The following is a 16,230-nucleotide window of genomic DNA, read 5'->3' as shown; positions in this document are numbered from 1 at the left end:
ATAGCCCACGAGGCTTCTGTGTCCCTGGGATTCTCCAGGCAAGGACACTGGAGTGGGTTGCTGTGCCCTCCTTCAGGGGCTCTTCCCCACCCAGGGATCGAACCTGCATCTCCTGCAGCTTCTGCATTGCAGGTGAATTCTTTATCACTGAGCCACTGAGGACCACAAACTGAGTGGCTGGCAGGGCATGTTTTCTCTGCACCCAGAAAGAGGCCTTCCTTGCTCCTCCTGGCTTCTGGCAGCTGCCTTCGGTCCTTGGTGCTCTTCCCCTGTGACCCCATTGCTCTTGTCGTAGCCACTTAGGAGGATTGTGGAACACCAGTCTGTTTCTGCCTGTGATGCTTTCTTCCATAAGGTTTGACCATCATTCATCTTTTAAGACTCAGCTCAGACTCGGTTCTGCCTTCTCTGTGGATCTTCACCTGAAACCCCTCCACTCAAATGCTCTGTCTCAGCCCCGGGTCACTCACTGTACTTACCTGTTCAGGTGGTTGTCATCATTGATGGGATTGTGAGCCCCATGAGGTGTCATTCACATCCATCCCAGAACTTGGGATTTAGTGGGTGTTCACAATTTCTATTAATACTTGCCTGTGGATGGAGTTGTGAAGGCTGGTCATTAAGATCTTTCTGAACGTCAGCGTCTATAGTTGGCTGGCAGGATAACGAAAATTGACCCTGAAAGGGGGCTTTGTGGATTTCACTCTGTGGTCAGAACACTGTCTGTCCAATGCCTTCCTGTTAGTGGAGTTTTTCTGTTGTTGCTGTTGTTCAGTCGCTAGGTCGTGTCTGCCTCTTGGCAACCCCATGGACTGCAGCACATCAGGCTCCCCCGTCCTTCACTATCTCCTGGAGTTTGCTTAAATTCACGTCCATTGAGTCATTGACTGGTTTGATCTACTTGCTGTCCAAGAGACTCTCAAGAGTCTTCTCCAGCACCACAGTCGGAAAGCATTATCAACAGCAAAGCTAGCGTTTGTATGGGGCAATAGCATGTAAGAAATGCTTTCTTGTTTTTCACACACTGGGAAAGCTGTTTTTGTTGACAAGCTAAAGGAAGCAATTAACATTTGAAAAGAGGTGGCTAAAACCGGTGCAAGGCTTCCCCACCTGACCCTGTCAGACCCTTTCTCTTTGCTCTGGGAGAAGATTAAAGCTGCAAAGTGTGCCTCTGATGAGTGAGCTCTAAAGCCTTAATATTTCTGATTTTAATAGCATGTGCTAGATTAAGGAGATCAAACCAGTCAATCCTAAAGGAAATCAATCTTGAATATTCATTGGAAGGACTGATGCTGAAGCTGAAGCCCCAGTACTTTGGCATATTCATTGAAGGACTGATGCTGAAGCTCCAGTACTTTGGCCACCTGATGCCAAGAGCCAACTTATCGGAAAAGACCCTGATGCTGGGAAAGATTGAAGGCAGAAGGAAAAGGGGACTACAGAGGATGAGATGGTTGGATGGCATCATTGACTCAATGGACGTGACTTTGAGCAAACTCCGGGAGATGGTGAAGGACAGGGAAGCCTGGCGTGCTGCAGTCCATGGGGTCACAAAGAGTCGGACACAACTGAGCGACTGAACAACAACAACAAGATTAATTGCGGAAGTCCCAGTCAAATCCAAGGAAAAGTGAACGAACAGGAAATAGACAACTCTGTACTGGGTGTGGGGGGGGCGCGGTGCAATGCTTTTTTTTTAACGTCTCAGACCCTTATCTGCAAAATAGGAAGGTTAAAAGGGAGATTTATGTCCACAATTGTTTTCTTCTAGTATTTGTTGGACATTCACAAGAAAAAGGGGCTTGGGTGTGGAAGGAAGTGGGTGGAGTGGGGGGGGCGGGTGGCCAGTGGACCAGTGGGTAGAACTTAAAATAAGGTCATTTTAGTACAAAGTGAGAGTACATTTTCTTATCAAGCATAGACTGAATGATTTCTGGGGTATTTTAAAGAGCCGGTGCTTGGATTGGAAGTTGGGACTAGATGGACTCTGATTTCTCTAATTCTTGAGTCTATGATTAGGTGGGTGAACACTGAAACTCTCTTCATTTCTAAAATGTTGTGGTTTGATGTAAGTAGAGATTGAGTCATGCTTTGATGTCCAGGAATGGGGTGAATATTTTAGCCAACAAACAACCCTACCCCTCGCTACAAAATACTCATATTCCTTAGTAATATGATAATGCTTTATGTTCATATAATCCTTTATAGTTTATAGACTCTTTCACTGGCAGGTTTTCATTTGCTCTTGTCAACAACCAAATGCAATAGTTGGTATTCTCGCTCCATCATCAGCCAGTAAACAGGCCAAAAAAGGGAAAATGACTTACGCAGTTCACAGAGCAACAGGATCAGAACTGGAATCCGGGCCCTCTGACTCCAAGTCAGTGCATTGTCTACATTGTATACCAGGATGACTCCCTGAAGCTGTAGTTTTGATTTTTCAGAAAGCTGAGAGTTGGTAGCAAATACTGCATAAAAACAGAGAGTAGCCTGACTTTATAGTCTGAGTCCCTAAGGAAGACAGTACAGAGGGGACCGGTGTTCGTGGTGCCCACGTGTCGGCCCTTGATGGGAAGGGTCATCCAGGTGCATACAGGGGACAGATTGGCCCCCACAATAAACCTGGACAGGTAAGCTCACAGTGCTACCATTAATGGCCATTTGCTTTAGGTCAGGACCTTAAAGTTTATTATCTCATTTAATCTTTAAAACAAACCTAAACCAGGCAGGCAACTTCCTCTTGGGAAATAGGAAAGTGGAGGGCAGACTCTGAGTCTCCAACATTTTTCCTGACCTTAGTGCCAACTGTTGAAGTCTTAGGAAGTCATTGACTTTGGAATTGTCCCCATTGACATTTATGCTTATGAGACAATTTACCATGGGTGACTCCAGTCCCAGGTCAGACCTGTATGTTTGGATCTGTCACTAGAATTTCTGACTAGCTGCCTGCACTGGGCTTGCACACGTCACTTCATTAACCTTTTAGTCATACATTTTATACAATTGAGCATGTTATAGGCTGTTCCCAGGTGGCACCAGTGGTAAAGAACCTGCCTGCCAGTTCAGGAGACGTAAGAGATGTGGGTTTGACCCCTGTGTTGGGAAGATCCCCTGGAGGAGGGCATAGCAACCCATTCCAGTATTCTTGCCTGGAGAATCCCATGGACAGAGGAGCCTGAAGGGCTACTGTCCATTAGGGTCTCAAAGAGTCAGACACAACTGAGCAACTTAGCATGCATGCATACCATGTTACAGCGAGATTGTCTTATGGTGTTATAGTCTCATCTTACAGATGAAGAATCTGGGGTGGGGAGAAATGAGTTAATTTGTTCAAGGCCAGAGAATAATGGAAGAGTCAGGGGTCATGCTCTCTGGGTCCCAAGCCCGCACCATTTGCAGTGTGCATTCTTCTCCCCCTATCAGAGAGCATGTGGAGGCTGCAGAGGTGTAGATACACAGGACATGAATTTGGTTTTTTCAGAATTTATTTTTTGAAGGCATGTCTTTCAGAGTTTTATGAACTAAAATTTGAACTGTGTTCAGAGGTGCTTCTCTTGGTGTTTTAGAGATGTAGCATGTAGGTGGAGCTCTCTTCTCCATTGCCATGGCACTTGTGTGATGGTTATCACTGACACTGGAAGATGTTTTATGGCTGATTAGATGCAGCATTTCACATTCCACCTTCTTTGTCCTGAAAAGAATATAGGCCAGTAAGGCAAGGGTGAGTTGCAGATTCCACTGTGGATGTTGAATTCCCTCGGACATCTGTGCTGATCCATCGCTGCCCTGTCTTGTCCATGGGCTCACGTTTGGACCAAGTAGTGTTGGGGGGTTAACTTTCCCATTGGGAACGATATCGGCTACTTCTGGTCCTGATCATGGGTATTCCGTCGTCTATGTTGTCCTTTCCTAGGCCCATTTGGGATTCCTGTACTTGCTTTTTTCTCTTTAAGTTATTTTTTTAACTTTTGGCTGGTTCTTCGTTGCTGCACGGGCTTTTCTCTAATTGCGGTGTGCGGGCTTTTCATTGCAGTGGCTTCTCGTGTTGCAGAGCACAGGCTCTAGGGCGCAAAGACTTTAGTAGTTGTGGCTCCTGGGCTCTAGGCTCGATAGTTGTGGTGTGAGATCTTCCTGAACCAGAGATCGAAACCCTGTCTTCCGCACTGGCAGGAGGAATCTTTACCCCTGAGCCACGAAGCCCAGTACTCGTGTCTTTATGTGCAGTGAATTTCTCTTACAAGCTGTGTGTATCTATGGGCTGTTTTCCCCATGTATATGCAGTCTGTGAAGACAGGTATTTCCCTGGGTAGTGACTTGGGAGGCTGTATTAAAATGCAGTAATTATTGAGCTCAGAGCTCCATATCTTGGGAAAGTGCTCCTTGCCATGAGGTTTTGGTGGAGCCCTGTCCACAATCAATCTGGACGTCAGGCTCCACCTGATGATTACAGGGTTTCCGCAGGAGGACTGTTTAGCCAGGTTACTGCCTTTTGTCTCTGACTGTGATGGTGATAAGAGAGGCGGCACGTTTCTCACCAACTTGGTTTTTCTTGCCTCCCTCCTTCCCCTGAAATGATCTCGTCTGGAGACTGGGACTAGTTGAAGGGTTTGCTTTTGTTCATCTCTGAAACCCCTTTGCTTCTAAAACTCCATGGTTTTAGGAAATACATGCTCAGAATTGATCCTATACTTCCGGCAGGTCTGGGGTTTTCTCAGTGAGCAGGCTGGGCCAACGAGTACTGTGCACTGTGGGGAAGCCACAGAAGGTGTCTCCCTGTGCAGCGGGATAGGGGGAGATTTCACAGGCTTGCTGGAGAGACAGCCTAGCACTTGAGACTCTCCTGAGAGATTAGTGGGGTCCGGAGGGTTGGAAAGGTTTCCTGAAAGAAGTCAGCTCTCCTTTGGCCCTGCGAGATGCTACATTTGAAAGATGCTAAGGATGGTGCTAGTGGTAAAGAACCTGACTGCCAGTGCAGGAGATGGAAGAGACTCATGTTCGATTGCTCGGTCAGGAAGATCCCCTGGAGGATGGCATGACCACCCACACCAGTATTCTTGCCTGGAGAATCCCATGAACAGAAGAGCCTGGCTGTCTACAGTTCACAGGCTTGGACAGAGTCATACACAACTAAAGCGATTTAGCACGCACACAAGGAGCAGAGGCAGGTGGCTTCTGAACCCCCACACTGGCTGAGGACAGGGGGTGCTCCTGCATCCTGGCCTTGTGGGGCCATGACCTAGACCAATGCCAGGGTGCAGGGTGTCCCCTCAGTAGGTGCCAAAAGATACATTAGTCATGGATTTCTTTTATCCTGGTTATCAAACAAACTCAACTAATTCAGAGCATGAATCAGGAGCCAGAATAGAAACGAAAAAACTTCGCATTTGGGGTTGAAATTGACATCAGACTGTTGTACTGGAGCGAGTGTCTCTTAGTCTGAGTAGAGCTCCTCACTCAGGTGCCTCAAAGCTCATTTTCTCTGTTTACCCTAATGTTGAAGGTGTACAGGGACAGAGGGTGATGGCCCGAGGCAGCGAGGTTAACAGCAACTAGGAATGACTTTGATAGCCAGTTGTGAGGGAGAACATGGAGAAGAACGTGGCGTGGACGTGGGCACAGAGCTCCGCCCCCTAATGGGGTCTGACACCTCTGCTCTGATAAGCAGGTAGCACAGCCCAGTGCTTAATGCAAGTGATGATCATGCTGACTCGCCAGCAAGACTCCGTTCATATATCACATAGTTTGCTGTCTTTGAAAGATGAGGAAAGACAGACTGGATTTTAATCCAAATCTCAGCTTTGTGGGTTTTTTTTTTTTTTTTTTTTTTCCATTTTAGCTTCCACTTTAGCTGTCACCTTGTGGGCAGGGGTTGGGGTGGGGATGGAGAGCAGGTCCACAGTTGCTTCTGGGGCTTTCTGGAGCCTCTGTTGAGACGGGGCTGGAGGAGGAGAATGCCACCTGTCCTGTGTTAGCTGTCTGGACCCTGAGCCCTCCCTAGGCCGCCAGGGCTCTGGCATGACTCTGGCATAATGCTGGCTGTGGACTTGCCCAGCTTGGAGAGCATCATTCTGGAAGCCCCCTTCCATAGCTGGGCATGGGCAGACACCCTTTCTCTGGGTGACATGGTGGTTTGGGGGGCAGAGAGGTTGGAAAATATGGCCACCGGGCTCCAGTCCAGCCGTTCCCTCTCCCCCTCCCAGGCCCCAGCTGAGTTAGTGTGATGATCTGGGCTCCTCCTTGTGGGCTGGCCGAACAAAAAAGCCAAACCCCTCAACCACAGAGGGTTTGCTTTGAAGACAGGCCTGAGAATAACCAAGTTTTAAATCTTGATCAGGGGAATACTTCTGTGCTGGAATCCAGGCCTCTTGAGATGTGTCTGTGTCAGCACAGGAGTATGGGGTGGAATGGTCTGCAGGCCGAGAATCTGTGTGTGTGAACAGACCTGTCTGTGTGGAGGGGCTCCTCATCTCTAAAAAGCCCAGAGACTTTGGAAAAGCAGCGCCTGGGCAGGGGGACGAGGTACACAGGAGCTCCGGAGCGTTTGTCTATGACGAGTGACCAGGTCAGTCTAGGATGGAGCAAGTGTGCCGAAGCAGCACGTGCCCTGCCTCGGGTGGAAGGAGCAACAGGGAGGAGGCTGGCCATGCTGAGCCAGGGATCTGCTGGGCAGGGGCGTCTGTGGAAGTCGGGAAGTCTTCTGCACAAAGATCTGTGACACACAAACCTCAAGGGCCACTTGACTTCCTCAGGAAGCCCACCCAGGTGCCCACCCAAGTCCTGGGTGGTTAGAAGCCCTCCTCTGTGCTTCCTCGGCTCCTGTGCATTCCAGTTGGTGGTCACAGAGCTTCTGTTCCACTTCCATCAGCAAGGAGAAGCTCCTCCCACCCTATCTTTGCATTCCCAGGACTTGACTGAGGCAGGTACTTAAATATGAACATGATGAGTGGGCGACTGAGAAACAAAATGACTAGGGCTTTTGAATGTGGGTTTGCTCTTAGGAATCTTATTCTTCTGTTACTGGAAGTTGATCTTGTCACTTCTCCCCAGCCCCGCATGAATGTGCATATCTAGGTTGATACTAAGCCTGGACTGAATGCAGATCACAGATCAAGGCCCTGTGTGGGGATATGAGTCAGAAAGTACTGCTGTGACTCAGCCCTCAAGGAGGTTAGCTGATTGACGTCTAGACTGTTTTTCAATTCCCATGTTAAACTCTGGGGACATGACCCCAAGGGAAGCAGAGGACTAGATTGACAGTGTCAAACTGATAGGTTAGGGGCTCTCTTGTCTTGGTGTGAAGATCCCTGAGCCAGTTGGAGAGGTGTAGTAGGCAATGGAATCCTCTAGGAATTAAAAGCAGTTGTGTCCTGGTGCCCAGGCTATTGTAAATAATCCTTATAAGCGCATCTACTTCAGCGGCGAAGAGTCTGCCTTCAATGCCAGAGCTGCAGGAGACTTGAGTTCGATCCCTGGGTTGGGAAGATCCCCTGGAGGAGGAAATGGCAACCCACTCCAGTATTCTGGCCTGGAGAATGGACAGAGGAGCCTGGTGGGCAAAAGTCCATAGGGTCTCAAAGAGTCGGACATGACTGAAGTGACTTAACACAAGCACTTAGGAAGTAACCAGAAAGACAAATATAAAGGGCAGAATACAAATAACTGTGGAGTTTAGCATACCAGTGGTTAGTGAACGTCTAAGAGACCTGGACAGGTTGGTACATACGTACACTGTCCTACAGCGGCCACACATCTGGGAGAAGGAGCACATGTTAGAGGCTGGAGATCCAGATTGAAGTTCCAATGCTGCTGTTCGGCAGTTGTTATCCTGCTTGCAGGTCATAGATTTTTGAGCCTTGGTTTTCTTCCCTTGAATGATTGTGAGTGTCAGGTGAGATGAAGTATGTAAAATCCCTGGCTGTGTTAGTATAGATCACTCTTTGGGGAGTGTCCCGCATCTGTGACTAAGAACCTGTTCTTTTGCGACTGATACCGAGGATGGGTGCCCCAGCGCCCCTACCTAACCCTGCCACCTCTTCTCTGCTCCTCCACTACTTGCAGAGGGGCCAAGCAAAGGACGGGTTAGAGATCTCAGGACACTGGCAGGGAGAGTCCCCTTCACATACCTTCTTGGAGGGACGGAGGCGGCAACTCATGGAGCTGGAGGACTTGCAGACCAAGAACAAGGGAGGTCTCAGCTGAGACCTCAGGGGAGGGAAAAGGGTCTTACTTCCTCTGAAAGAGAGCGTTCTCGCAGGCCTGGGATGGGTGGGACTAAGAGAAGGAGGTGTCTGCAGCTAGCATCTTTCCAGTGCATCTGCTCTGTGCAGGTGTTGTCTGAGCTATAGGAAACTGAAAACCCTACCTTCCTTCCCCTGGGGGCAATGAGGTGTATGTGGAGACACTGCTCTGGAACCTGAGAAACTTAGTCTATTCTCTGTAGCTCTTAATCTATACTCAGTAGCTCTGAGGCCATCTGTAAGTCTCTTGACCTTTTGGGGGGTCCTTAGTTTGCTCTTCTGTAAACTGGAAAAATGAGGCTAGTTCTGTGTAGTCTAAACAAATCTAAATGAGAAGTTGTAACATTCCCTTCTCACCTGCTGGCTACATTTGATGTGGCTAATGATGTGGCCTGGGAGAAGACATAGAATCCAGTGGACGATGGGGCTTAGTTTTGTCTTTAAATTTTCATCCTGGAGACAAAAGACGTGGTGAAACCCAGGAGCCTTCTGTATGAGGCTATCTTTGGTGTTTTATTATTTTACCTGACTCCAAAATATGATTTTTTTTTTTCACATAGGAGCTACTGGGGAAAAAACTGCATTAATTTTACCTTCTTTTCTCAGTATCCAGCGAGCAGCATTGGTGGTTCTGGAAAATTACTATAAAGATTTCACCATCTATAACCCCAACCTCCTAACAGCCTCCAAATTCCGAGCAGCCAAGCACATGGCCGGGCTGAAAGTCTACAACGTAGATGGTATGTGCCTTGAAGTGGTGTCTCTGGTGGATGTGGGAGCAGGCGGACAACTGCATAGATTAAATTCTGTTCCATTTGGTTCTGTTCCTCTCACAGTTTGCCTTTATGGTACATGCTCATGTCAGAACAATTTTTTCTTTTCCTCTTTTTTTCTTTTTTTTTGCTGGCAAACATATTTTTACAGAAATGTTGATTTACAGTCTACATGTGTGGGAGTTTCATTCATCTTGAGGTTTATGAAAACTACGTGATGTAGTTTTTCTGCCTCTTGCTGTGAACATCATACATTGAAAGGTCATAGGAAAGACTGCTTTTCAAAATTTGGATAAATTACCAGAAGATTCAGCTACCCCAGTCTGTTAAGACTCTAACTCCCAGTTCAAGCATCTGGTGAGGTTCTTACAGGCGTTTCTCAGTCCTGGCTGGGAGCTGGGGTTGAGTGGGTGGAGGGAGGCCAGAGGCGAGGGTGGGGACATCAGAGCTGTGTTTCAGGCCATCAGATGGGTAAGTGCAAGAAACACGACACCTTGGGTCAGGGCAAGAGCTTTGCAGCCTAGAAGAGGATCACGTTGTGAACAAGTCCAGTAATTTAGAGGTGGTGTCAGTTTGGGTGACAATATTCTGCCTGATTTTTTTTTTTTATCCTTTTGGCTACATGAGATGTTCACTCTCTTGTGAATCCTAAAGGATTGGTAAATTTCACCTGTGATCTGAAAACTTAGTGCAGAATCCCATTAGCCAGCCAAGCCATTAAGTAGATACTACATAAGAAAGCATGCTATCTGCCTTGTCCTTCTGAAAAGTTCAGGCGATCCATGGTCAGGGCTATGAGACCAGGAATTCTAGGTCTTTATTAATGAACATGACATTTTGCAAGCCCCAAGCATGGGTCTTTTCTGTAACAGTTGTGGTTACCATGACACTCTAGCGGGAGCATGGTCATTGTCTCTGTGGGCATTGACTCTTCAGCAGGAGCATGGTCAGTGTCTCTGGGCGTTGACTCTTTTCTCTGTCCTTTTCTCCCCATCCCTTTCATTCTCTCCCATTGTCTCATCGCTGAAATGCATGTTCCAGCTGCTCTGATGGCCAAACTGGAACTTCCTGTGACAGATGGTAAATAACATCTTCAGCACACTCTGTTATTATGGGTCAGCATTTTAATTGTCAAGTGTTTTTCATCTCCTATGGAGTTTTTTTTTTTTTTTTTTTTTTTTCCATTTCCATTCATCAGATTGGGGTTTCAGGAGACTGCCTTCTTCTTGTGAGCATTTTGAGCACAGAGCAGGGGTCATGTTCATCTTTCTGGGAGGTTACCTTTGGGATTTGTATATGGGCTTCACAGGGGTTGGGCAGACGGTACTGACAGCCTGTAGACTTGTTTTCTGCTGTATCTCACCCCAAGGCATTAAAACTGTCCTTCCTCCACCGTCCTTTCCCCCAAAGGCCCCAGTAACAACGCCACTGGTCAGTCCCGGGCGATGATCGCCGCAGCTGCTCGGCGCAGGGACTCGAGTCACAATGAGTTGTATTACGAGGAGGCGGAACATGAGCGGCGGGTGAAGAAGCGGAGAGCAAGGTACACTGCCCAGCCCCCACACCAGCACCCTGACCAGACTTTCTTTTTGAATGTACACCGACTCTTTTTATTAAATTTATTTTACTGAAATGTAGTTGATTTACAATGTCATGTTAATTTCTACTGTATAGCAAAGTGATTCTTATACATACATAGACATTCTTCTTCATATTTTTTCTGTTATGGTTTATCATGAGATTTTGAATATAGTTTCCTGTGCCATTCAATGGGACCTTGTTGTTTATCCATCCTGCATATAATGTGCATGCGTGTTAAGTCGCTCCAGTCATGTCTGACTCTGCGACCCTATGGACTGTAGCCTGCCAGGCTCCTCTGTCCATGGGGTTCTCCAGGCCAGAATACTGGAGTGGGTTGCCATCCCCTCTTCCAGGTTCAGTTCAGTCCAAGGGAATCTTCACAAACCAAGGGATCAAACTGGGTCTCCTGCCCTGAGGCGGATTCTTTATCTTCTGAGCCAACAGGGAAGTTTTCCTACATATAATCAGTTCAGTCGCTCAGTTGTGTCTGACTCTTTGTGATCCCATGAATCGCAGCACGCCAGGCCTCCCTATCCAACACCAACTCCCGGAGTTCACTCAGACTCACGTCCATCGAGTCAGTGATGCCATCCAGCCATCTCATCCTCTGTCATCCCCTTCTCCTCTTGCCCCCAATCCCTCCCAGCATCAGAGTCTTTTCCAATGAGTCAACTCTTTGCATGAGGTGGCCAAAGTACTGGAGTTTCAGCTTTAGCATCATTCCTTCCAAAGAAATCCCAGGGTTGATCTCCTTCAGAATGGACTGGTTGGATCTCCTTGCACTCCAAGGGACTCTCAAGAGTCTTCTCCAACACCACAGTTCAAAAGCATCAATTCTTCAGCGCTCAGCTTTCTTCACAGTCCAACTCTCACATCCATACATGACCACAGGAAAAACCATAGCCTTGACTAGACGGACCTTTGTTGGCAAAGTAATGTCTCTGCTTTTGTATATTCTATCTAGGTTGGTCATAACTTTCCTTCCAAGGAGTAAGCGTCTTTTAATTTCATGGCTGCAGTCACCATCTGCAGTGATTTTGCAGCCCAAAAAAATAAAGTCTGACACTTTATTATCCTACATATAATAGTTTGCATGTAATCTCAAACTCCCCATCTGTCCCTCATCTACCTCCCTCCCTCCCTCCCTCCCTTTTGGCAATCAAAAGTCTGTTCTCTTAAGACTTTGTTTTTTTTTAACCAGACTGAAATTTCAGTTTATAAACACAACCTGCTTGGGCCTTTGGAGGGAATCTCGCTCCAGTGTTTCTCAAATTTTAGTATGCAAAAGCATCACCAGGAGGACTTGTTAAAACATAGGTCTCAAGTTCCGGCCCCACCCTCAAAGGTTACTTACTTTCCAGTAGGTCTAGAGTGGGGCCCACCCAAGAATTTACATTTCTTAAAAATTCCCAACTGATGATGAAGCTGCTGGCCTTCTGCCCACACTTTAACTGGCCCGCCCTCTATCCCCAGGCCCTTGCTGGTTTTCAAGAGCTGATCACTTTAGCTGAAGTGGACAAAGATGGTTTTCGTCGTATGTGCTGCCTTCCTTCATTGTTCCCTGGGGCTGCTGGTGTGGGCGGCCAGATGGAGAGGATGCAGCTCTAGTTCTCCATAAAGCTGCTTCTGTACCATGAGCCACCCCTCAGTGCATGCAGAGTCTTTTGTAGCCACAGTTTGAGGGGCCGTAAAGCTCTTTTCATCTCACCCTTCGTTGTAGTGAGTCTCCCAAGCAAATTAGTGGCAGAATTGAGATTAGGAGTCATCTCTGCAGTCCACTCTTCTTCCTCCTCACCCAGGAGCCCCCATTCCGCATTACTTTTGCCTTTGTCTTCCTTTCCCCTTCCCTCACCTCACTATTGTCTGGGGTGACGCCTGAGGATGGGAGCCTTGGGCCAGCTGGCTGCCGACTAGGAGTCCTCCTCCCACATCCTGTGTGACTCTGTTCTCAAGCCCCGCACTGCTGTCTGAGTACCATGTTTCATCGCCTCCAGGCTGGTGGTCGCAGTGGAGGAGGCTTTCATCCACATCCAGCGTCTCCAGGCTGAGGAGCAGCAGAAAGCCCCAGGGGAGGTGATGGACCCCAGGGAGGCTGCCCAAGCCATCTTCCCGTCCATGGCCCGGGCTCTGCAGAAATACCTGCGTACCACTCGGCAGCAGAACTACCACAGCATGGAGAGCATTCTGCAGCACCTGGCCTTCTGCATCACCCACAGCATGACCCCAAAGGTGCGTCTGGGCGCCGAGCTTGCAAGTCCCATTTTAGGGTGTTGTCAGGAATGATAAAATCAAAGGTTTCTCTAAAGCACCCACTGATAAGAGTTAATGTTTCTTGCTTATTTTGTTACTTTGGTGCAGTTGGGTTTTTTTATTTCTTTTAAAAAAAATTTATTAATTTCTTAGTGAAGGATAATTGCTTTACAGAATTGTGTTGGTTTCTGCCAAACATCAACATGAACCAGCCATAGGTATACATATGTCCCCTCCCTATTAAACCTCCCTCCCCATCCCCCCCCCCAGGTAGTTAGAGAGTCCCAGTTTGAGTTCCCTGAGTCATAGAGCAAATTCCCATTGGCTGTCTGTTTTACATACGATAATGTGTGTTTTCATGTTACTCTCTCCATACATCCCACCCTCCTTCCCAGGTACAGTTGTTCTTTAAATGTGCCTTTGAATTGAAGGCTTCTGGATTCAAGCAGAGGAAAGACGTGCACTTAGAGACAGCCCTGGTAGTAATTCAGGGTACTCTGTGTATCTTGGGCCTGAGCTGATTTGTTCTAACCTGGCACCTCCCTCAACTAGTGGGAAACCTTGGGCCAAGAGCTTAATGGCTCTGTGCCTCAGTTTCCCAGTCTGTAAGTTGGAGATAATACTAATGTCTACCTCATGGGGTTGCTGTGAGAACTAAAAGAGTTCGTTCCTGTGAAGTGCTTAAAACAGCATCTGTCATAATGTAAGGACCAAATAGCCATTATCATCAGGGGTAGAAACCATACTCTCACTTTGGTGTTTTGGCTCTTGGGGGGTTAGTTTTACTAAGTGATCTTCTGGACCATTATGACATGAGCACGCTTTTGGGGACGATGCAAAAACAGCCATGTGTCTAATAGAGGGCCGTGGCCAAGGAGGCAGAATAAAGTGTTTGCCAATGACCTCTTCAAACAAGTGGATTCAGATTGTGACTCCACCACCTAATTGGTTTGTGACTTTGCCTAAATTACTCTACACTTGTTCCCTCTTTTATAAAATGGAGATAATAATAGTATCTACCTGATAGGATCATTGGATGAGAATTATATTAAATATGGCAGCACGACATGTAAGTCACGTGGTAAAGAGTAAATGAGCTTGGCATACGGTTTGCATGTAACACTGGTAGTGATATTATTGGTATAAAGACCTGTTTTCATACATTGCCCCATTACATATACAGCTGCTGGTTGCACTGTCACTAATGTTATCAAACCCTAGGAAAGCAATATGGAGATATTCAGTAAGAAGCCATAACATTTTCCATAGTCTTTGGTTCACTAATCCCCCTCCTAGGAAAAGGACTTAGCACAGTCAGCGATACACACTAATGTATATGTGGATTATTTTGCAAAATACTCTTTATTAGCTCCAAACTGGAAATAACTTAAAAACAGAACAGTGGCTTACAAATTATGGTATATCGCCTCTTAAAATGTGGAAGAATCTATTAGAATATTAAGTTACAAAAATTTTGTATTACATACAAAAATGTATGAACACTGTGGTTGCACGTGAGTCTGCCTATGCAGAGGGATAGCGCATACCACATAGAATGGAAGTGGTTATTTTCCTTTTTCCTCAAGGTTTTTAAGTTTACTGGTTGCTTTCTTTCTCACTAAAAAAAAAAGTATACTTTTCCAAATTAAAACTAATAATCTTTATGTAAAAATCCAAACATTAAAGAGAAGTGTAATATCCGAAGTTTTCATCCCTGCCGGCCAGACAGTTCTTACTAATATAAAGAATGGGTTTATATTCTTTCAGGTATGTGTGCACTTAAAGCAGAAATGAACAAAACAACAAAAAAAGGAAATGGGAATCTCATCCCATATAGGTATAGCTTGGAAACTTGGTTTTTTCACTTAAAGCTGTTCTTGGCTGGCTTTCCCTGTCAGTACTTCCCCATCTCTTCTTGTCATTACAGATTTCCCTCATTCCCTTTAATAGCTGTGTCCTGTTCCACTGAATACCATGGTTTGTTTAATGGATGGCCTACTAATGCACATTCGGATTAAGATCTTTCGTTAGTCTAAACTAGGGGTTGGTGGTTTTCGTTAATCGAGTTTTATTGGGACACAACCACACCCTTTTGTTTACAGATTGTGTACCACTGTTTTCTCTCCACTGCGGCTGAGTTGAGTAGTTACGACAGTGTGTGCCTTGTGAAGCCAAAAATATTTACATTTAAAGGAAAGTTTGCCAGCCCTGTGTCTAAACAATGTTGCAATGAATCTCTCTTTTTTTACATATGTTTTCATGCATATATGCAAGTATTTCTGAGAGATCACTATCTAGTAGAGGAATAGCTGGATCAAAGGTACAGATCTTGCCAAATTATCCTTCTAAGGGGTATTACTGTTTTATATTTCTGCCCATAGGATGTGAGACTGTTTATTTGTTTATCCCCCCACACACACTTGACAGCGTTGGGTGTTATAATTCTTTTTTACTCATGCTCATCTAAGAGCATGATGCTTCCCAGCTGGTGCTAGTGGTAAAGAACCTGCCTGTGTAAGAGATGTGGGTTTGATCCCTGGGTTGGGATGATGCTCTGGAGGAGTGCATGGCAACCCACTCCAGTATTCTAGCTTGGAGAATCCCATGGACAGTGGAGCCTGACAGGCTACAGTCCATAGTTTTGCAAAGAATCAGACACAACTAAAGTGACTTAGCATGCATGCATCTAAGAGGAGGGAAATACATTGTTTTACTATTTGAATTCATATTTCTTTAACTATGGGCTTCCCTGGTGGCTAGGATGGTAAAGAATCTGCCTGCAATGCAGAAGACCTGGGTTTGATCCCTGGATTGGAAAGATCCCCTGGAGAAGGACATGGCAATCCACTCCAGTGTTCTTGCCTGGAGAATCCCATGGACAGAGGAGCCTGGCAAGCTACAGTCCATGGGATCGCAAAGAGTCAGATACAACTGAGCAACTAACACTTTCACTTTTCTTTAACTATTAATGTGATAGAGTATCTTTGCATATCTTATTTCTATTTTATGAGTTATCTTCTTAGTTTCATTTCTCTGTTTCTTTTCCTTATGATTCATAAAAACTTTTTTTTTTTTTGGCCGTGCTGCACAGCCTGTGGGATCTTAGTTTTCCAACCAGGGATTGAACCAGGGGCGGGCAGTGAAAGCACCATGTCCTAACCACTGGACTGCTGGGGAATTTCCATATGAGAACTAATTTTATACGAGTGTGTGTTATAGTAGAGGCACAGCTGTCCTTTCTGCCTCAGAATATATACTTACAGGTAGGAATATTGTATCTGGCAGCAGTAAGGTATGGATGAAGAGGACACCACTTTGTTTAGGACCAGAGTGATGTATCCTAGTATTTTCTATCTATATCCCTGGTTTGCTCATTTTTCTTTCTCACA

At 46.2% G+C, this 16,230-nt stretch overlaps 1 protein-coding gene across 4 annotated transcripts in view; it reads left to right on the top strand.

Moving 5' to 3' along the window:
* The window catches only part of VANGL1 (VANGL planar cell polarity protein 1), a 59,687-nt gene that overhangs the window by 35,315 nt on the left and 8,142 nt on the right, over window positions 1–16,230 (top strand). For 3 of the 4 annotated variants that reach the window (XM_070785864.1, XM_070785862.1, XM_070785865.1), the window contains 4 exons: window positions 8,844–8,977; window positions 10,052–10,090; window positions 10,421–10,553; window positions 12,586–12,820. In XM_070785864.1, the coding sequence (XP_070641965.1) occupies window positions 8,844–8,977; window positions 10,052–10,090; window positions 10,421–10,553; window positions 12,586–12,820 (541 nt within the window). The remainder of the gene's footprint in view (window positions 1–8,843; window positions 8,978–10,051; window positions 10,091–10,420; window positions 10,554–12,585; window positions 12,821–16,230) is intronic. The other variant, XM_070785866.1, reaches the window with a different exon arrangement.

This window comes from Bos indicus, chromosome 3 (assembly GCF_029378745.1).
Source record: "Bos indicus isolate NIAB-ARS_2022 breed Sahiwal x Tharparkar chromosome 3, NIAB-ARS_B.indTharparkar_mat_pri_1.0, whole genome shotgun sequence".
Lineage (NCBI taxonomy): Eukaryota > Metazoa > Chordata > Mammalia > Artiodactyla > Bovidae > Bos > Bos indicus.
This window is presented reverse-complemented; position numbering and strand designations above follow the sequence as displayed.